The 21,602-nt window shown below is 36.9% G+C and overlaps 4 protein-coding genes and 1 pseudogene across 6 annotated transcripts; 2 read left to right on the forward strand and 3 right to left on the reverse strand.

Annotated features, from left to right (window-relative positions):
• The first annotated feature begins 249 nt into the window (after positions 1–249).
• LOC6503077 lies at positions 250–3,538 on the forward strand. The gene is made up of 4 exons (XM_001963347.3): positions 250–696; positions 2,678–2,800; positions 2,874–3,005; positions 3,404–3,538. Exons 1-4 carry the CDS (start codon positions 481–483, stop codon positions 3,485–3,487), a joined length of 555 nt encoding a protein of 184 aa, XP_001963383.1. The 5' UTR covers positions 250–480; the 3' UTR covers positions 3,488–3,538.
• On the reverse strand, positions 3,473–10,032 carry LOC6503027 (tetraspanin-9). Its single transcript, XM_001963348.4, has 6 exons — positions 9,750–10,032; positions 6,680–6,750; positions 5,360–5,551; positions 4,784–4,978; positions 4,562–4,722; positions 3,473–4,504 (listed from the first exon to the last, which is right to left on the reverse strand). Exons 2-6 carry the CDS (start codon positions 6,740–6,742, stop codon positions 4,264–4,266), a joined length of 852 nt encoding a protein of 283 aa, XP_001963384.1. The 5' UTR covers positions 6,743–6,750; positions 9,750–10,032; the 3' UTR covers positions 3,473–4,263.
• Positions 10,033–12,093: 2,061 nt separating this feature from the next.
• On the reverse strand, positions 12,094–13,569 carry LOC6503026 (protein THEM6). 3 transcript variants are annotated; one of them, XM_014905801.3, is made up of 2 exons: positions 13,418–13,569; positions 12,094–12,795 (listed from the first exon to the last, which is right to left on the reverse strand). In XM_014905801.3, the coding sequence occupies exon 2, from the start codon at positions 12,773–12,775 to the stop codon at positions 12,194–12,196; it is 582 nt and encodes a 193-aa protein (XP_014761287.1). In that variant the 5' UTR covers positions 12,776–12,795; positions 13,418–13,569; the 3' UTR covers positions 12,094–12,193. The 3 variants fall into 3 exon arrangements, with proteins under 3 accessions (XP_014761287.1, XP_014761286.1, XP_044572815.1); XM_014905800.3 differs by having other exon boundaries at positions 13,414–13,555; XM_044716880.1 differs by lacking the exon at positions 13,418–13,569 and adding an exon at positions 12,866–12,972.
• Positions 13,570–14,720: 1,151 nt separating this feature from the next.
• LOC6503025 (protein THEM6) lies at positions 14,721–18,146 on the reverse strand. Its single transcript, XM_001963350.4, has 4 exons — positions 17,928–18,146; positions 16,990–17,202; positions 15,618–15,832; positions 14,721–15,559 (listed from the first exon to the last, which is right to left on the reverse strand). The coding sequence occupies exons 2-4, from the start codon at positions 17,147–17,149 to the stop codon at positions 15,122–15,124; spliced, it is 813 nt and encodes a 270-aa protein (XP_001963386.3). The 5' UTR covers positions 17,150–17,202; positions 17,928–18,146; the 3' UTR covers positions 14,721–15,121.
• LOC6503079 lies at positions 17,274–19,524 on the forward strand (annotated as a pseudogene).
• Positions 19,525–21,602: the final 2,078 nt, after the last annotated feature.

A 21,602-nucleotide genomic window follows, 5' to 3' on the forward strand; every position in this document is an offset into this window, starting at 1 on the left:
CAACTCTGAGCAAAGATCACTTTGAATTCGAAACATAAACCCCTCGAACAAAGTTCGTTTAATTGAAAAAATCCCAAAAATTAATCCCAAATTATTACCAATCCCGAGAAAAGAGATTTGCAGTGGCTTTTAAAGTCGTTAAACGGCCAAGTCGCTTGCCACTTCGCCACGCACTAAACTGAGACGGCCGAAAAGCCAAACGGCCAAACGGCCAAAAAGCCAACTGAGCTCAAAACTGTGTTGGCTCAAAAGTCCGGCCCGAAAAGCGCCAGCACTCTCCTCGTACACGGGACGGGTCTTAAACCAATAAAATCGTTGCGCAGACGCGGCTATTCAGTTGAAATTTGGTCTTGGACGCGCTCGGACTTTTGGCTTAAATACAAGTGGCCTTAAGCGGGAATTGTTCATTTTAAATATTTAAATTTAATTTTTTTTTAAACAATTTTTTTCATAATAATAGAACAAAATTAAACAACAAACATGTTGAAGCTACAGGTGTCCATGTTGATTTTGGCTTTTTTTTACTGTGCCGCGACCACTTTTGGCACGCCCATTGCCCCGGCCACGCCTGATGGCGCCACGCCCATCGACGCCCGTGTCTCGGCGGCGGAATTCGGCGCCCAGGACGCCTTCGACTCCGCCGACAGTTCCGGGGAGTCCGCCCAAGCCGAGGCCAGCGACTCGGCCGGATTCAAGGTGAGTGGAGCTGCCGAAAAGGCCAAGAGTGCAGCAGAGTCTCATTAGTCAAGTGCACGAAAATCTATTTACCGGGAAGTTTACTTAAAATATATATACACATGTACATAAGTGGTGTACTATGGATAACGACTAAATACTGACTTAAAAAATGACTAAAACAAGAGCTGGAAGTTAACTGAAAACTAAAACTTATCTAGTTTATGGATTAGATTAGATTATAAGATTATAGACCTATAGATTGTCACTGCAATTTCTGTAAGGTCACGGGAAAATTCTATAATTAAAATAAATATATAATAAATTAAAATTAATATTTTATTTTCTCATGAATTCACAATGGACTGGCATTCCAATCAGTTTCAATAACACAGGCCAACAGCAAAAAATCTCCACGCATAATTTCACTTGCTCCATAACCTTTAGGCTCCCCTGAACCAAAGTCCAGAACAAACATAGGTTCTATAACCCACAGTTTCCGCGGTACACCTAAGAGAAGAAATTGATCAAATTTTACCATATATTGAATTATGTAGGCCGTGTAATGGCGATGACCATCATAGTTTCCAGTACATATCATTTTTGAAATGTATGTGTACCAACTAAAATTCAAAAATGGTATCTAGCAGTTACCATATCTTTGGAATACTCATCCAAAGTTGAAATCTCAGATTTTCTACGTTAATTTTTGGTCTTCTATGATTTTTCCCCAAACATTTTTCTATGGAAGATTTTTATTTTCTTATTGAAATCAGTAGATCATACCATGTTTTAATTTTGGATTTAAGGGATAACTCGAAATAATTTTATTGAATTTATTATAGGTGGTTCAACAATATTTTCTTCATTTAAATTGGAGTTTTTAATCTCATATTTTCAAAAAGTCATGGCTATCTACAACTTCTGTAAAGCTTTACTAAACAAGCTGAACCTGCAATAGATACGTTTTGAATGTAGAAACAGTTTTAGATAGCCATGACTTTTTGAAAATATGAGATTAAAAACTCCAATTTAAATGAAGAAAATATTGTTGAACCACCTATAATAAATTCAATAAAATTATTTCGAGTTATCCCTTAAATCCAAAATTAAAACATGGTATGATCTACTGACTTCAATAAGAAAATAAAAATCTTCCATAGAAAAATGTTTGGGGAAAAATCATAGAAGACCAAAAATTAACGTAGAAAATCTGAGATTTCAACTTTGGATGAGTATTCCAAAGATATGGTAACTGCTAGATACCATTTTTGAATTTTAGTTGGTACACATACATTTCAAAAATGATATGTACTGGAATCTATGAAGGTCATCGCCATTTCACGGCCTACATAATTCAATATATGGTAAAATTTGATCAATGTCTTCTCTTCGGTGTACCGCAGAAACGGTGGGTGATAGAACCTATGTTTGTTCTGGACTTTGGTTCAGGGGAGCCTAAAGGTTATGGAGCAGGTAAAATTATGCGTGGAGGAAAAAAAAAGTTGGAAATTGTCGGCCTGTGTAATTATTGATTATAATCAGTTTCAGATCAGATTTAGCTAATTTATTTTACCAATTTTTAGTCTAGCTTGAAATTTGTATTAGAATGCATAAATTAAAACTAAAAATATTTGAAATCTATATAAAATATTAAATACGTTGCTTTTAATATAAAAACAATGAAACAAAAAATAAATAATTGAAATTAATGAAAACTGAAAAGGCCACTTATCTGAAGACACTACCTTTTTAGCTGATGACCAATAATGGGTTAAATGTTTTCTTTACAAAATTAAATCTAAAACAATAATTTTTCTTCCAATTTTAAATTTCAAATTTTTGTTTACCATTTTAAAAATCTTTTATCCTAGTCTCAGAAACAAAAACCAAAAGCTTATTAAAAGGAAATAATTAAAGAAGCTAAACCTTATAGAAGAATTTAGTAAATATTTTCAAGATTTAATATTTGTGTTTCTATATCATTTTCCCATCCTTTTAGATATCTCTCCTCCCAACTCCTGCGAAAACAGCCGAATCTGTGAATCTTGAGCAAGAAGCTATTCCCTCCAAGGTGCTTAGCCTTTATGATAATGGCCAAAAGAAGTTGGCTGAAATATCTCAGGTAAGTCAGGAGGGGCCTACCCTACCAAAACCATTATTAAGTGAATGAAAAATTTAAATAAATTATTACACAGCCCGTTCCCATTTTGGACACGATAAGCGAGCATGAAAAGTACGGCAACAATGGCGACATGTTCGACGGCATCTCGCGCTCCATTGTCAATGGTTACGAGGCCTTCTCCAACCTGCTCAACACCTTCATACAGGTGAGTGCTGAAATTGCTATATATATTTTGTTGTTTTGTTTATTTCTTCATTTGTTTGCTGTCGATTCACACACATCGCATCGCATCACATCGCACAAGTTGCATAAGACATGGGAGAGTGCATTGCGGAGTCACTGTTTTGAGTCACTGCTTTAATGGCTTTTACACTGCTTGCGTGACTGCTTGCTTTTGTAGGGGGTAGATGCATTGACTTTAAATTCTAATTAAAACATATTTCTTAATAAAATTTACAATTAATAATTATAAATAACAGACACCGCCTTGACCCTCTCAAATCTTATGCAATGTTTTTATTATTTTTGCTGAAAGCCCGGCTTTAAAGCCAAGGTCACTTACCAATAACTTTCTTTTTTTCATTTTTCTCTCTTTTTAAACAGAAACCCAAAGAGCTGGCCCGCAGTGTTACCAAAGGCATTACAGCCCAGTTGGATATTATTGGCGGCAAATTGGTTGGCTTGTAATTTAACAATAGTTTATTCCTTTTTTCATAAATATTATTGTTTGTAATTTAAATAAATACTTTAATTTATTTGTAACTTAACACGAACATGTTGTGTAGGAATGCAATTCGATATAAATATAATTATAAATATATGTAATATATTATATACGTATAAATAAAATAATTATAATCGTAATAGCTTTCGTCACCTACTCCGCCATCGCCTTTGCCTTCGCCTTCGCCTTTGCCTCCTCGTTATCGTTTTTCGTCTTCAATTCTTGCTTTTCAGGCAGTTGTTGTTGTTCGTTTCTCTTCTATACTGTTTTTGTTTTAATAATATAATATAACATAAACATAAATTATATTTATGCATATAAATATATATAATTGTATGTGTAGGTTTATGTATAATTGATATATTGATTTAAAGGATTACAAGGATTACATACTGGAGTTAAGAGGCCCGAATGCAAGCAGTGGCCTCAAACTCTTAACTATTAACTAATAGAGAGCACATCACAATATGGATACACCGCTACCTAAACAACACTGTATTTTTTGTGAGTGTGTTCACATTGGAGATTGCCCAAGAAAGCCTCCAAACAATTTTGTTGTTCGATATGTTTTGTTTTGTTTTCTTTTTTTTCGCCTAAAAATTACAACAAAAAACAAAAAAAAAATAGTAATAATTAAATTAATTTTTGGCACATTTTGCAGAAACTAAAAACTAGAAAATAGAACCAAACTAATGGGAAGATATGGATATTTTAGATAATTGTAAGCCTAGAGATGAGTTCAATCCTCCCAACTGCTGGTGCGGGTCTGGGGATCGATTGAGGGGGAATAGGACTTGTAGGTGTCCGAGGATCGCTTGTGCTTCACCGTGCAGAAGAGCAGCATCGAGGTGATCAGCCCGAAGAGCTGGACGAAGGCGATGCCCAGGCCCACAGCCCCAACCACATTCAATTGTCCGGTGAACCAGCTCTGGAGGGAATGGGCACAGCCCTTGTCCCACCACAAGGCGGGGTTTTCCGATCTAAATTATAAAATTAGTAATACTTCAAATAGAGGCGATATAGAAGAGCCCACTCACCTTCCGCAATCTGGCCGTATCAGTCCATCTCCTGATCCCTCGGTGAGCACCTGACGCTGATCGTAGAGCATCCTGCAGCAGGACTCGGGCACCCAGCGCTTTCCCTGCCACGACTGGATGTCGTACCAGTCCTCGTACGACGACACGCCACAGCACTCGAACTGGAAAGGGAAATTGCCTTAATTTTGAAGAAAATGTAAGAGAGAGAGGCGCCCCACTTACCGACTGTTGCACACTGTCCCAGATGGCGGCCACCGAGGGCGCCACCAGGGAGCCACGATCACTGGCATTATAATGACGCTCGATCCCGAAGCGCAGCTCGTTGGCCAGAGTCCGTCCCAGGCCGCCGCGGAAGAGAAAGGCGATCGAGCCCACCAGGAACTCGCTCATGAACAGCATCACAATCAGCATGAAGTACTAACAATGCACAGGGAGAAAAATAAGTGGGTTAGTTAAAAATAATATCAGTTAAATGTGCTGAAAAATAAAGTGTAAAAATTAGGTGTGTTTTGATTATTTTTATTTAAAAAAAAGCTAATAAAGTTTAAAATGGTTGAGCTTAATTGGGATGGGAAAGAGAAATAGGGATGGGAAGGAGAAATAGGGATGGGAAGGAGAAATAGGGATGGGAATTAGGAAACGATCTTCTTTAAAGACTTTTAAAAAATAATCGAAATAACAAGAAGAGCTTCTACGAGCTTAGAGAATTTTAAGAATATATTGTAAAATCCTTTTGGAAGATAAACTTATATATTGTTTTGTGGAGATACCCTTCACCTTGTTGTTACCGTTACTCACCAACACCAGAAGACAACGGGACTGGACCCAGGCGCCGCAGCATCCGAAGAAGCTCACCACGAACCCAGTGCCTCCGATGGCCATGAAGATGGTGTCGGCACTCAGGCCGGCGTGCTGGGGCAAGAGTGTGGCATACCCCTCGTAGCTGAGGCGCAGCCACAGGCCGGCGCCCAGGAAGGCGCAACTGCAGAGCTGAAAATGGCCAAAAAACAAAAAAAAATGGCTTAAATTAGAAAGGTCTTGGGAAGAAGAAGTGTGGGAAATGATGTAGAAATGATTAAATATTTCTATGACCTACAGTCCCCCGAAAGAAAAAGTATGTTTCTCTCCAACAATAATCTGTGACAGAACTTAAAGCCATTTATCCCCAGGCACATGTCCTTCAGTTCCTGGAAACTCTACAAAGTGAGTTTAAAAAGCAATTCGATTGGCAGCTGAATGGGACAGGAATCGGCGCCAGCCAACAACTGTTGCATGTTGCATGTATGTACGGTGGACACACAAAGGCTGACATCTGACAAAAGGGGGAGGCGTGGCTGGTGCAGCTGCAACTGAAACGGCAACTGAAAGCGAAGCCGATGCCAAAGTCAAATAGACACACGTGACAGGCGGTCAGACAATGCAACAGTCGAATGGTAAAGAGCGGCATCAACCAGCAGCAACCAGCCCGCCAGGTGGTTGCAACTTCCGCTGCAGACGACGGCGGCAAAGTTCTGGCTTTGATTCATGCCCCATGCCCCAAGCCATAACTTTTGTATCTGTATCTGCATCTGTATCTGTATCTGTATCTGTATCTGTAGCCCCTTTGCGTTTCCGTATCTGTAGCTTTATCTGCGTATTTGTTTATGTTCTTTCAATGCCACAGTTGCTGATGCTGCATATCCGCTGACAAGTTTAAGTGCACTGGGAGAAATACTAAAGAATAATATAGGATATTTTGAAAATTTTTCTTAAAGTGTTGGGTCTTGCATTCTTTTCATTCTAAATAGTTTTTGAAATCCAAATTTCTTAGTTTTAGAATCTTATTTTCCAAAAAAGATCTTGCCAATAATTATTTATTTTATTTTTTATTTTAAACTAATTCATTATCCTAAATAATTTTTATTAAGATAAAAATTTCTGATAAAGAATAGAGCAGTAATACTAATTCTTTAATCAATAAACTATTTTAGGAACCTTGGAAATGAAATAAAAAACTTTTAAACCTTTCTCTTAATCAAAAATTATAAAAAAAATTTCGAAAATTCCTAAATCTTATAAATAAAATTCTTAAATATTTATTTTAAAAGTTAAAATATTAAAAACTATTCAAAAACTCACCCAAAGTATAATATTCAGCCAACAGAAAGTGCGGCGTATGCAGGTATATCCAGCATTACCCATTATGGGATCTGTAATAGAAAAAGTGACTTAAGAATGGCTCTTTCTTCTCGTTTGAGGCTCTAGTCTTCTCAGTCTTTAGTCTTCCAACCCCTCCACCCACTGCCAAACCCCTCAGAGCTAATCACACACACACCAACACATAAATCATGGACTGCATTCATTAGAAATGTGTGTTTTTTTGTGGATCTATTAAATGGATGATTTTGATGACTTTGTTTTTGGAAAAAAAATAAACACGACCCCATTGGGCCCATATTTTGTTGTTGGAGAATGTAATCGAGTGTGTCTATGTATGGATAATAATACTGAATTTCATAAATTTAAACGAAAAAATTCTTTATTGCTATTTTTTTGCCATTTTTTGTGATGGTCTCCATTGGCATTTCCTTTCTGTCTATGAACTGTAACTGGAGTGTGGTATGGGTGTGTGTGGGAGTGTGTATGCCAGTGTGTGTGTGGGTGCCAGTGGGGGGGTGTGTGTTCAGCAATTGCAGCTGCTCTACAAATACAAATGCATTAAAACGCCCATTTATGCAAATATTTTAAATGATTGAATGATAAAAAAAAAGGCTTAAAAATAATAAAAAAATATATTAAAGTGTCCTCATTTGTTTTTCAAATCAAGTACAGTAGTCACTAACTAAATAGATTTATTTCTCAATGCAATTAAGCCCCGAAAAATACAAAGAACCGAAAAGATTTCCATTCTTTTCAATTTTGATGGGAAAGATTGGGGATTTTTATGCAAATGATCACATGTTGCAAGGCAATCAAGCTCGATCTGGGAAAATGCATGCCACAAAATGTGGCATGTGTAGCAACATTAAAATCAAAGTGTGTTGCAGGTTTTCCAAAACAAAATTTCATGTTTTTGAAAGGCGAGGGAAGTATTTAAACGGAAGCTAATCAGTTCATGACTATAATTAAGTAATAAATAGGCATTTTAAGATATAAGCTTCAAGAGATAAGTTATAGTCTCTTAATCTCTAATCTAAAAATCAGAAAAATTACTATTTAAAAAACCAAAAAACCTCCTTGAAAATCTGTAACCTCTGACCTAAGGTCTTATCCCAACCCTTCCCCTCCCTGACTAGCTAATGGAAGTGAACTTGAAAATCTGGAAGAGGAGCACGCGACAGACGCATGCGTGCCTCCTAAACTGGATCCTCCTCCTCTAGCTCCTCCTCCTCCAACCCGAAGGCAACCCGTTCGGGTATTCGGAATTTCTCTGGCCCCATGGACAGAGCTCTACACTATAATTGGTATAACTATCATCATCATTATTATTATTATTATCGCCGTGGTCGTGCACATCAAACATAATAATGAAATAGTGCAAATAATAAACGTGGATGGGCGGTAGATGGATACAGGGCTGTCCAGCTATGCCATGGTTTTGGTTTTGGTTTTGGTTTTGGTTCCATTTCCATTCCCAGTCCCATTCCCATTCCCAGTTCGTCGTAGTCTCCAAGTGCGAACAATTGCAAAGGCACAACAGCAACATCAACAACAGCAACAGCAACAGCAACAGCAACACTATAAGCAACAGCAACAACGAGAGCAACTGTCGCTCGCTTATTTTCCAATTTAACTCAATAACGCGGACTGGCTTAATGGCATTTGACGCTGAAAATTTGCGATTTACCCAAAGGCCGGCCCTCTATCCCCCACCCCACCCCAGGGGGGGAACAGTTGCACATTTATCATAATTCGAGGAGCTGGATCTGAGATGTTGCGGATGTGGCATGAGTGATTTATGCCAGGCAGGCCAGGAATATGCTGCCAACCACAATGAAATCTGGGCATTATCATATCCTAACTTTATTTAAGCCTTCCCAAAATAATATTAAGCCACTAAGGTATTTGTTGTTTTACTAAACAACTAAGATCATCAAAATTTAGGGTAAATAAACTACATTAAACTACTTTTCCATAAGAAGGTCAACTAACTTGGCCTATTTTTTCTTAATTCTCCCTTAATTCTTACATTTCCTTTTACGAAATATTATTTTTATAAAATGAGACAAAAATATAATAAAATCTAAAAATGTTCGCACAATTTTCGTCACTAAAAAAAGTACAGAGGCTAAAAATTTATAAAACCACACGTTCTTTTATAAAAAAGATAGCTATGTTCCTTAAAAAAGTGAAATAAATTTGATAACCTTTTAAAGTCTAGGGTTAATGTAAATTGAAGCTATAATAATAATAATAATGGCTTTCGTCACTAATAAAATATGATTTTTTAAGATTTTTAACGGATAAGATCATATTAAACTATTTATTGTGGAAAAAATGATGTAAAATTACTTAAAGAAGTATATAAAAAAAGGGTTTATGTTAAATTTTATTCTGAATCCCAGTATTATCCCGAATTTTAATAAAAAAACAAAAGTCTATATTCCATATATGATAAAGCAGTGTGTTAAGCAGTTCGTTGTAAGCCCCACATCCTCAGAGAAAGACCAAGCAGTGGACAGTGCAAAGACTTGAAATTGCGAAGATCCGCCAAAGTCGACGACATTTGCGGCAATAACAGCGACAACAACAACAGAAAACAACCAACCAACCAACAACAAGAAGAGCAACCGAACTGAAAAGATTTTCTCTTGACCATTGAGACCCCCCCTTGTTGTTGTAGCTTGTAAGTATTGCTTTTGTTGTTATTTCAAAGTGTCGTCCACGAAAAGTTTTCTCTTTTTTTTTCACATTTTTTATTTTATTTTTTTTTTTTTTGGGAGGGACGAAGCCACTGGTGATCGGGGCAATCTATGTGTTTACTTTGTTGTTGCCCCATTGCCGCATTTCTTTTCAGTTGCAAATTACTTCAAGTTGTTGTTGTTGCTGTTTGCTTTCAATCTGGTTTTGTGTTTTTTTTTTTCTGATTTTTTTTTGTTGCCTGCTACTGTCAATAAACTGCAACAGTTTGTTGTTATTTTATTGTCACTTCTGAGGGATATCTATTCAAAAATAATAAATTTTTTCAAAATAAATTAAGGACATTTACTTGGACTTTACTTGTTAACGATATCTGTCTTATCGTTTTTATCAATTATCGCGCACTATCGGGCACAATTTTGAAATTTAAACTTGAAAAAAAATTCGATTCTCTTTTTAAACACTTTTCCAATTTTATTTTTACAATTTATGATTTATTTTTGGTGCTTTCTGGTTAGAAGATTGAAGAGATTTTTAGAGATTTTTGGATTTTAGGGTTTTCGGATTGTTTTTCGATTCGATTTCTGCGTGTTCTAATGCGCTCGCCGCGGTTGCTCAAAATAAACTGACAATTCTGCGCACTGCCAGTTAAAAATAGTTAAAAAATCGGACCGAGCCGAAGTGGCACGAACGAAACGAAAAACCGAATACACTTCGGTTGCAAGTGGAGGATGGTGGTCTCTGCTGTTGCATACAAGGGGGGCATGGCATAGAGAAACCGAGAAACTTTAGAGAAATGGGAAAAGAGAGAGAGATGAGCGACGCGCGCCGTCTGCATACTTTATGAATGAGATTTATGTTTAGATTTCAGTGTCACGTTTTGATCCACATTTTGATCCAAGCACTCGAACACGAACTATTTGTTGAAAAAAAGAACAAAAACGTAAAAAAACAGGGGGATGTGCAACGGGAAGTGGATGTGGTCACTCATACGCCGTGTGGCACCAGCTGACGTCACAGCTGCTTGGAAAACTGTTCGGAAAACTCTTCAAAAATATATCTTCTGTCTAAAATTTGTATTTTACCAAGATTTCCGCCTAGTTATGCAAAATAAAAGGTTAACGAACTTGTGCTGTTTTGCAAATAAACTAAAAAAAAATGTTTAACGAACTTTTTTTACCCTAATTTTTGAACTAAAAAAGTAATATTTAAAATTTGTAATATTTTTTATTATTAATATTTTATTTTTTGTTAAAAAACTAAATTTGGAGGTCCTAAAATTACCTCACAATAAAAACTATTTGCTTAGCCTTTAAGGACCACATTGCGTATGAGTAATATTATATGGGAATAATAAAATTAAGAATATTAAGAAAGTTGAAACCTTTGGTTTTTATTATTAATATTTTATTTTCTGAGAAAATTTATGTTGCCATTTATGTTGGCAACTATTTATGAAAATTTATGAACCACACTGCGTATGAGTAATATAATATGGGGAAAAAAATATTAAAAATACATAAAAAGTGTTGAACCTTCTTTTAAATTAAAAAAAAAATGTTCATATATGATCGTTAGGTTGAATATCTTTCAAAAAATTTATTAATTATTTTTTTTTTACTTATTTCAATTATTTTTAATTAAAAACTTACTTGGCTTTCATAATCCCAAAACCTCTTCTATCAAAATCCCTTTCCTTACCTCTTAAATAAACTATCCCCTAACTATTTTCCTCTTCTCAATAATAAATCCGTAACTCCCCTAAAAAGTATTTAACTCTTTCCCCATTCCTTCAGTTATTTTCAGCCTCTTGAAATTTGTTTATAATTATTTTTCGTACCCCCCTTTTTTTCGCATCAGCTTTGGCCGCCAAACCGCTGATGGTGCAACTCCCCCCTAAACATTTTCGTTATGGATTTATGTAACAAAACACAAGAAAAAATGAAAAAACTATATACTGATGAGCTGAGCCATAACGGAAACAACAACAACAGAAATAACAACAAATATAAAAGAAGAAAATAAACAATCCAACGACTTATCGACAGAGACGTGGCGTTGCGTGATAACGGACTTAGCATAAATGAAAGTCGGGAGAAGAAAGAAAGGTTTTCGTAAGCTGGGTCTCTCAAAAATGCCAGAAACATAAGAGTCTCGTGAAGATTCACATATTGAGAATATTTTCTTTGAAGAAGGAGGGTTAACATTTAAGAAGATAATGTAAAGTTTACATTAATTTTTAGAACTTTTTAGATCATAGATCATCTTAAATGTTTCATAGCTTGTATCATTTTTTGGCAAGTTTTGGTTTGATTTTTAAAAGGTTTTTGGATATCTCCAAATATACTACAAATATCTACAAATATCTATTTTAAAATATTAAACATTTAAACAGTATTTCAAATATTTTGTGAAAATATAGACGATTCAATCTTTTCTAATATAATTCTATTTTAATTTCATCCCACAAACCTTAATGAATGTTACTTTTAGTTTTTGAAACTGTATAGAAAAAAAATCGAAATCTCAAAGTCTAGGCTTTTCAAAAACACTTTTTTAGATACTCTTCCATATAAATATAACAAAATTTATATATTTTTTTAAAAAGCCTTAGCCACTTTGTATTTAATAAAGATCTTTACAAAAAGTTTCCTTTAAATCTACGAAATATTTACATAAAATAAACTAAAAAATAGTTTTCATGTAAGTTTTAATATTATCATTTTGAGCAAAATTAAGTCTTATATTTTTATAAAAAAAAAAATTAAGGCAAGATTTGAAGAGGTTTGGGAATCACTTGTCTTTGCGCAACTTTTGGCTGGAGAGCTCGATGGCATCCAGCCAGAGTTTGAGATCCTCGGGCATCTCCGGGCGCTTGGCCGCCTCCGGGTAGTTCTTGAGGATGTCGAGGACGTTGCAGTTGGTGATGCACTGCTTGGAGAGGGCCACTGCCCGAACGAAGCCATCGGCCAGGGTGATGAACTGCTGCTCGATGTAGATGGCCTTGTCGTCCCACCACACCAGCTTCGTGGTGATCTTGTACGGATGGAAGATGGGAATGGTGCGACGATACCGGACACTACTGGCCCCCTGGACGGCGCCGCCGCCCCTGGCCCGGATCCGCTCGTACAGTCCGGTCAGAGCGTAGAAGTGGAAGCGGGCAAAGTCCAGTTCCCGCAGGTACCGGGCATTGTTCATGTGCCGGATGAAGATGTCCACGTCCTGGGAGGTGCAGAGGCCGAAGATTGAGGTCGTGTCCGTGACCTTGCGCTTGCCCTGGAAGAGCCTGCCCGCGAAGACGGTGAAGACACACCGGATGAAGTAGTTCACATCCCAGATGATGTACAAGATCAGCAGAACCACCAGCCAAGACATGATTTCTGCGGTTTATGTTTCTGAAAGCGCGGAGGGGAAAGCCGGTTATTGAAAGCGAAAGTTTTTCTCGAAAAAAAATCATTAACTTACACGACACCTTTCAAGCGGAGAAAAATATGATTTATTCTCCAAAATATAATAATATTCCAGGCTAAAACCTGTTCCGGTTGAGGTATTTTAACAAATCATTGTTGAACTTGGAGAAATATTTGACATTTGGGGAAATTTTACAAAAAAAATATTTTAGTGATTACATTGGGAGAGATATTTAAGATAGTTACTTTAAAAAATAAAATTCCAACATTATTTTTATAGTTATTCGAAAGAATAAATATTTTGTATTGGACTTTAAAACCATTAAATTATAAGGAAATTTACAAAAAACAAAGTTCAAAGTTCAAGTTACGTTCAAAGAAAGTTTCAAAAAACTCTCAAATATATGAATATTTAATTTAAACAAAAAACCATCTCTCAAATTAATAAATATTCAAACAGTTGACTAATAAAAACTCACTAAATAAAAATAAAATGTAATTTATTAATAAAATTTCTCACAGTGTGACGGAAGACTTTATATTTTGGCTTGAAAAGGTGTCAATTGTATGCGTTGAACCCGCTGAAAATCAGCTGAAACTTACTTACACTTGCACTCGGCCTTTTGGGTTTTTGGTTTGAAATTTAATTTATGGCAGTTGTAGAATTGGCAGAAAAGGGCTGGGAGCCACACAACCGACGGCTAAGCAAGACCACAGAAGACTGAAGACCAGAAACCGTAGACCAAAGACCGCAAATCGTTGAAAGACCGAAGAAAGCGAGAGAGAGATAGCTTCCAAAGAAGACGGGGCGATAAACACAATTGGCCTGACATTTTGGCTTTTTTCAAGTCAAAACAAGTCTTTAAAAGCTTGAGAATTGTTTTTTTTAATGGCTAGATATTATTGTTCTAAAAATTAAATTTTCTGTTTATATTTTATGGCCTTTTAAAGCAAATTTGTATTTTCTAATTAAATAAATCTATTTAAGGGAATATATTGACTTTTAAATTCTTGCAAATATTTTCTCTAAAACTTTAAATATTATTGAGCTCATGAGCTATACTTTTGAACTAACATATTTATTATTATAAAATTTAAAGTTTTTTTTTCACCATCCTATCCTGAAATTTTTACTCATTTCTTCAAATTTGTTTTTCAAGCTTCAAGTTGATATAAAAATTTTAATTTAAAAGGCTTAAAGAAGATATATATCCTTTTTAGAAAATTATTCCAAGTAGCTATCCAAATTTTCGATAAAATATAATAATTAAAAGAATTTTATTAACCCGTTAGATAAAAAAGTTTCTAATTCAAAAGTACCTAAAACTTGAAAAGACTCTAGATTTTTTTTAAAAAAGATTTCCCAAAAAGTTGCCACCACTAATAGCTAAAATTGAGAGAATTTCTAGCTCTCTCGCTTATTATCTCTCTTTCGTATTATCTTTCTTTCTTAATTGCCGTTAGCTTTCTTTTTGTGTTGAGGTGGGGTTCCCCTGCGCCTTCGCCTTCTCCGCCCCCCCCGAGACACCTGTGAGGGCAAAAGGTAAAAAGAGAAGATTACCCAAGCGATCGATTGATTTCGATTCCGATAGCTGTTTGCTAATGTGTGGCAACTTTGATGTTTGGCAATTAGCAAATTGTCGGGTAAGTGCGGAAAATTGTGGTCGGGGGATTATCTGGCTATCTGGCTTTATAGACAAACTGTGAATTTCCGGACTGGTCAGTAGTTTCAAAGGGCTGTCGTGGCTGAAAGTTCAAGAAGGCCAAATGGTGGAAGTCATTAATCAAGGGCTATCATTTAAGAGCTATCATTAAGAAAGAAATAACTTTTATATTCCTCCACCCATTATAGCATTTTTATAGCATACTTTTTGGCGCACAAACCAAAAATTAATTAAACAAAACAGCTATTTCCATCATTGCAAATTTTTTTTAATCTATTTTCTAAACAATTGTACATCAGATTCTTATACACTGAGGACTACCAGGGGGGAGTTTGTGTTTTTTTTTCTCGCTTTTGAGAAGCTTAGGGGGCGTGACAGATTCTCTGGGGAAATTATACAAATAGTTAAGGCCAAATGGGGCGGGTTTCTTTTCTAGTTTTGTTCTTTTCTTTCGTCAGACACTTATAGCTTACACTCTAAAAAATTACTCTCGCAAACACACACACACACACAATACTCACACACATGCACGTAACACTAACACACACATAGACGTATATTTATAAAAAAAAAACAACAAAAAATGGGATATTTTTGAAAATGGCATCTCCATTTCCGGTGGCCCGTCTTCCGGTTTCCGGCGCCCGTCAGCAGCCACTGCGTAGATTCTTGCTGGACATGTCATTGTATTCGATCCACTTGGACAGTTCCGGGGGCAGCGAGGGCTTCAGTTTGGCGCAGTGGGCGGCCGCTGCCGCTGCTGCCGTCGCTGCTGGCGTTGCTGCTTCCGTCGCTGTTGCTGTTGCTGTCGGCGTCGCTGCATGTCCGTTCTCCGCCAGCGAAGTGTCCATCGCCGGATTGCTGATCCCGCCCGTGGCCGGAGGCGATAGTGTGTGCGGAGGCGTGGCCCGAGCCGTCGCCCGGAAGCCGTTGGAGGAGGTGCGGGGCAGGAGCTCCGCCATTACCGCCTCCATGGAGACGTCGATCACCCGCTGCCGGCAGATGGCGATGCAGTGGACGAACTTGTCCGAAGGACGCACGAAACGATGCTCCATGAAGAGCGACTGATCATCCCAATATATTATCTGGAATAATAGAAATAATAATTAATAAATATTTGAATTTTTAAATAAAAATACTTACCCGGGAAACAATGTTGAACCGATGGAACGGCCGGATGAAGCGACGGTAGCGTATGGTGGCCGCCCCCTGGAACACGGAACCGCCCATTCCCGTTATGGTGCGGTAGAGACTCGTCCGCTCGTAAAAGTCCACCCGGGCAAAGTCCAGCTCCCGGAAGTATCTGGCATTGTTCATGTGATACAACAAAGTGTCCACATCGTTACTGAGGCACAGTCCTACAAAAAAATACCATAAAACTCATTACTTTGTTTCCACTTTTGAAATAATTACTAAAAAATAGAGGGAGAGAAAAAAAAGCAAACAGAATATTGTCATCAATTTTGTAATGGATATCGGATATTGGTTTAGACCAAGTAAACCCATTCCAAAACACACATGGGCCTACAAAAGGGTAAACATTGTTCGCAGTTCGTAAGTCAACCAACGGGGCGGATGAGTGATATTTTAGAGGAGCTCTTTAAATACTTGATGAGTTTGTTTTCTTTTTTTTTTATAAAAAATGTGTTTAAATTTAAGTGATTTAGGTAGCTTGTATATTATAAATTTTTAGATCTTATTGTTAAATTTTTAATAAAATTAAGTATTTCATTTAGCCTACATTTCTGCTGAAAAGAGTCTATTAAGTATGAGTTCATGCACTGTAGTATTTTTATAAAAAAATTTATTTAAACTTAAGTGATTAAGGTAACTTATATTTAATAGATTTTTATAGAGACTAATTGTTTAATTTCTTAATAATTCTATCAAGTATCAGTTCATGAACTTTTAGACTTTAAAAAAAAAAGCTTTTTAAATTAAAGTGATTTAAGAAGCTTCAAGTAGATTTAAATAAGTTAGTATAATTGTTTAATTTTTAATAAAATAATAACTTTAAATTAGCCTATATTTCTGCTTTAAAAATTCTATTAAGTTTGTATTTTTAATTAAAATTTTCTCTCTCAAATGAAGGTTATTTAAAATATAAATGAAACAAATGTATAAATTTAATTAATTGCTTTAAATTCCCAAAATGTTATTGATTTTTAATTTATTTTTTTAACATTTATTATTTTTTGGTGCCAATCTAAAGTCCAAGGTCCTCCAAAAAGATGATGAAATAATTCTTCAAATATAAAAAGTTCATAGAAATATTGTTATTTTTAAAGAGAAATTTTAAAAACTTAAAGAATATTTATTTAGAAAATGAGCAATAAACAAATAAATAAATAAATAATATTAATTTTCCCAATAAAATATTTCTCTCTGTGTATGAAAATAACACACTAAGCCAGAAACCCACTTGCATCAGCCCGAAGCTCTTGCACTTCTCCCAAAAGTAGACCCCCTCCTTGGAATCCCAGCCAGAGGCACTTTAGAAGCAACCAGTACCTACCATTGACCGTGGTGGCGTCCAGGATGTGGCACCGTCGCTTCACGAAGCGGGCAAGCAGCACGCAGAGGCACATGCGCAGGAAGTAGTGCAGCTCCAGGAGTCCATAGAGCACTACGATGGCCAGGAGGACGCTCAGCGCCAGGTAGCACAGCTGCTCCATGGTGGGCGGGGGAGGCGTGGCGAGTGGCGGATGGCGAGCTGGTGGGGGGCTGACTGAAAAGGGGAAGAGGGCGGTTTGGATGAGGCAATCAAATAGCTGTTCAAATGATTGAAATCTAATTAGAATGCGGAAGCAGGAAGCCAGGCAAGTGCTTTCCTATTTTTTTTTTCGATTTAAGGGTGAATGTTAAGGTTTTCCGGGGGATGTTGTCTCAGCTGGGGGTTCATGTCCTGACTTGGCCAAGATGCTGCCTAAAATTAGGTCATGACGGTGTTGTGGTGTGTTTTTTGTTTTTTGTGAATATCAGGTGATACCTTTTGAGGATATTCATAAGGAAAAACAAACAAAAACACAGACAAGGACAACCCCTAATTGGTTGATTTTGTCGCACAATTCATGGCCAGGACTTGGCGGACACACGGACACACGGACACAGGGACATGGGTCTTGGGGACATCAGGCCACTTAGTCCTCTCTCTCTTTCTCTCGCTCTCTCCGTGCCTTTCTCCTGCCCCTCTCACTCATCAATTTTCAATGTTTTCCAATAACAGGAAAAACCACTCGGTACTCTCGTAATCGCACTTCGGAACCAGGAATTTTTTATTAAATTACAAAAAAAAAAACAACAAAAACACACACACACACACATGACAAAAAATATGCAGAAAATAAAATATTTATTTTTTTGGAAAATTACAATTTTTGTAAAAAATATATAGTAAGCAAGAGAAAAAAAACAAAAATAAAGAAAAATAAAAAAGGCTAGCGACGCGCCTACCGCAGCGACAACGGCGCACTGAGACTGATTCGCTTTTTTGGCCAAAACCAAATCCAAATCCAAATGCCGCTGGCAGCGGCAGCGGCAGCGGCAACGGCAGCGGCAGCAGCAGCGGCGAACAACCAAAAGCATCGCGTCGCAGCCTCTGCCATCGTCGACGCCTGCGCAGTGCGAAGTTCGCGGAGACGGAGCAGAGCGGCGCTCTCTGCCGCCGGCTATAATTTTTTTTTTCGGCCTGGTGTCGTCGCCAAAGTCCTCGCAGCTTTTCTATTTTTTTTTTTTTGGGGGCCAGAAAGCTCCGCCGGCTAAGGGTGGGACCTGTTGCCGCTCTGGGTCTGAGTGCCAGTAGAAGCTTCTCTTCTAAGCGGCTCTTGGATATAGGGGATGTAGGGTATACTCAGTGTCCATCATAATCTGAAAAATATTCAAGCTTTACAAAGAGTCTTTAGATATAAATTTTGATCCTAAAAAGCACATTTTTGTTCCTAAATTTAAATACTAATTTAATGTTAATAATCTTTAAATAATAATGAAGAGAACACTTTTAGAGATAAATAATTTTATTATTAAATTAATACTTGATTACCTGAATATTAATTAAATAATTACTTTGAAAAAAAAATCACTTTCTTTTGAAATAAAATTTTTTTTCAAGTATTTCGAATCATTTTCTGAACTTTTCCATCAAATATGCTCGGTTCTAGGGAGGAAGCTTGGAGCCGGGAGCCGAGACCCTCAACCTGGTGGACCAGCAGGGCAATCTGTGTGTCTACGACGTGGGCCGGGAATCACACACGCATGGTGGTGGAGCCACTGAAGCCCCGGACACAGTGCCTGCTGCTTCTCGGTTATGCCACCACGCTGGGATCATCGCCGTACCTGGTCCGATCGAGGAGACCCTGGGGGATGCACCTAGTCAGCCCGGGCGGCAGGTGGGTAGAAGGACTAAGCAAGACTAGAAGCCTACCTGCCTACCTACTCTATAACTTACTTCCAGGACTCCCAGCCCGGTCAGTGATTGTCGCTCTCCGAGCTCTTGGCCAATGGCTGTAGCTATCTGGAGCACAAGCACTTTGTCCATCGGGATCTGGCCTGCAAAAACTGCCTCGTTACGGAGACAACAGGAGCCACAGGATCAGATCGCAGGCGAACGGTGAAGATTGGAGACTTTGGACTGGCGAGGGACATCTACAAGAGCGTCTACTATCGGAAGGAGGGCGAAGGACTGCTTCCAGTTCGCTGGGTGTCTCCGGAGAGCCTGGTGGAGGGTCTGTTCACCACCCAGTCGGATGTGTGGGCCTTCTGAGTCCTCTGCTGGGAGATCCTTACGCTGGGCCTGCAACCGTATGCGGCGAGGAACAATTTCGAGGTGCTGGCCCACGTCAAGGACGGAGGACGATTGCAGCAGCCGCCCATTTGTCCGGATAGGCTGTGGGTCCCAAGATTCCATGTAGTCGGCACTCGGGAAGCGAGTCCTTGAAGGAGAAACAGCTGTACGCCATTGAAGGAATCTCCCGGCTGTAGAAGGATTTCTCACAAAATAATACACAACGAAATGTGGTCACAAATTAGCTTTCCAATTAAATTTTAAGATTTACCTTTAAGCCACCATCCTTTGCAACGATTTTTAGTAAATAAAAACAAATGACTAATTAATTTTAATATTTTTGTGCTCCTTCATTCGCCCCTTAAAGATACCTTGAAAGTTTGAACTTTTTGTTGGGGCCTGGTTGTTATAATTCGCAACTGGTTCAGGTTAGTTTTTGGGGAAGACCCTTGACATTTCGCCTCTGGATTCAGTCTGCCTCCGTCTTCGATCCAGGCAGGTCTCACCCTTATTTACTTATTTGTTTTTATTTAGATTTAAGTTTTTTGTTTTACTGTTTCCCCGTTTTCCCGCCAAAACCCCAAATATTATTTTGCGGTGGTTATAGACGCACAAAATCCACCGTCGAGCGCCTCTCTGCTTTTCTGATTTTATTTTTTATTTTGGAGAAAACCAGTCGGTTCCACCAACTTCCGGCTCTTATTTCCTCCTTTACTCTACTTAGGCTTGACATTTTCTACGTGCAGTTGCTCGCTACTAGCTTCCACCACAAGTTGGATAGGAATTTCGATGCTTTCGGAGTCGTTTGTGTTCTCCTAAGAAAATTATTTTATTTCCAATGATATAATGTGGATTATTAGGTGGTCGCATCGTAGTTTTTCGGTGGCATTACATTCATTACCATATATTAATTAACATGTTTTTTAAATAAAATATATAATACATAATTCACGCTTGGGTTCTCCTTAAAACATTTTATTTCCAATGATACCTTATGGATTTCTTTATTTATTTAATTTTCAAACTTCTGGGCATGCTATCAGCGATGGTTGGAGTCCTCCTATAAATATTATTCAATTTCCAATAGAAACCTATGGATTATTAGGTGGTCGCATCGTACATTTTCGGGACATAACTTTATTTTATTTGTAATCTTAAAAAATAAAATATGGGTTGGCACTCAAATACTTGATTTTTTCGAGGGTAGGACAATGACCTGATTTTCTTATTTTTATTTTATTTTTTTAGTCCCAATTATTTTAGTCTTTTATTAATCAATTAGAATAAAAGATACTTGTTTCTTAATATTTTACTGAACAATATTTTACACCTCAATATTTTATTTATTTTGCTCTGGTGCTTTAAATAAAAATAATTTAAAATAGGCTTTGAATACGTTGCCACAGAGATAAGGGACTTTTAAGCTGATTTTCTTATATTTTTTTATTTTTCTTATTAATACTACTCTTCCATGAGTTCTATGATTTTTAATTTTTTAGTTTTTGATAATAAATAACATTGGTTTCATCTGTTAGGTGCTCAAAGTTGTCAATCTCTTGAGTCTTATTTTCTTTTTTTATTTTCATTTTATCAATTTATATTTTTATTTAAAATAATGTGGGCTTTAAATAAAAACAATTTAAACAAGAAAGGAAAGCTAACTTCGGGCAGAGCCGAAGTTGACATACCCATCCAGTTGTGCCATTTCCGATCGTTCAGTTATATGGCGGCTATTGGATATAGTTGGCCGATCCTTATCAGATTATTTTGCAAATGGTAAATCAGATTATTTTGCCCAAAATGAAATCTGTATCGCCTGTCCAGAGGTTACTTTAATATTCTATATATTATGTGTTCTTTTTTAAATAATTGAAAATCGATATACAAAAAAAACAACTGATATAATATAAAAAAAACCTCTTGACGAGGTAAAATACCGGTGACGAACCTGCATGCGAAACCAAAAATATCTAATATCAATTTTTGTGACGAAAATATGCTATATAGGTGTACAAAATTTCATATAAAAAATATTCTTATTCTGAACGTGCCTGATTTTTTTTTGTTTTTCTTTCTCGAACACCGGTCACCGGTATTTTACCTCGTCAAGAGGTTTTTTTTTATATTGTAAACTATAATTGGTAACCTGATAAACTATGATTGGTAAAACTATAAAAAGTAACACATATCTATAGTTTTCTGTAATATATCTATTAAATAAAAATGGTATTACATTACCCTTTTTTATATCATTATAGTTTCTTTATAGTTTCTGTATAGTTATAGAGTTGTATCACTAGAGATAAGAATTTCTTAATATTCCTCTACTTCTCTATATTTTTTTCCAG

Source organism: Drosophila ananassae, chromosome XL (genome assembly GCF_017639315.1).
Source record: "Drosophila ananassae strain 14024-0371.13 chromosome XL, ASM1763931v2, whole genome shotgun sequence".
Taxonomy (NCBI): domain Eukaryota; kingdom Metazoa; phylum Arthropoda; class Insecta; order Diptera; family Drosophilidae; genus Drosophila; species Drosophila ananassae.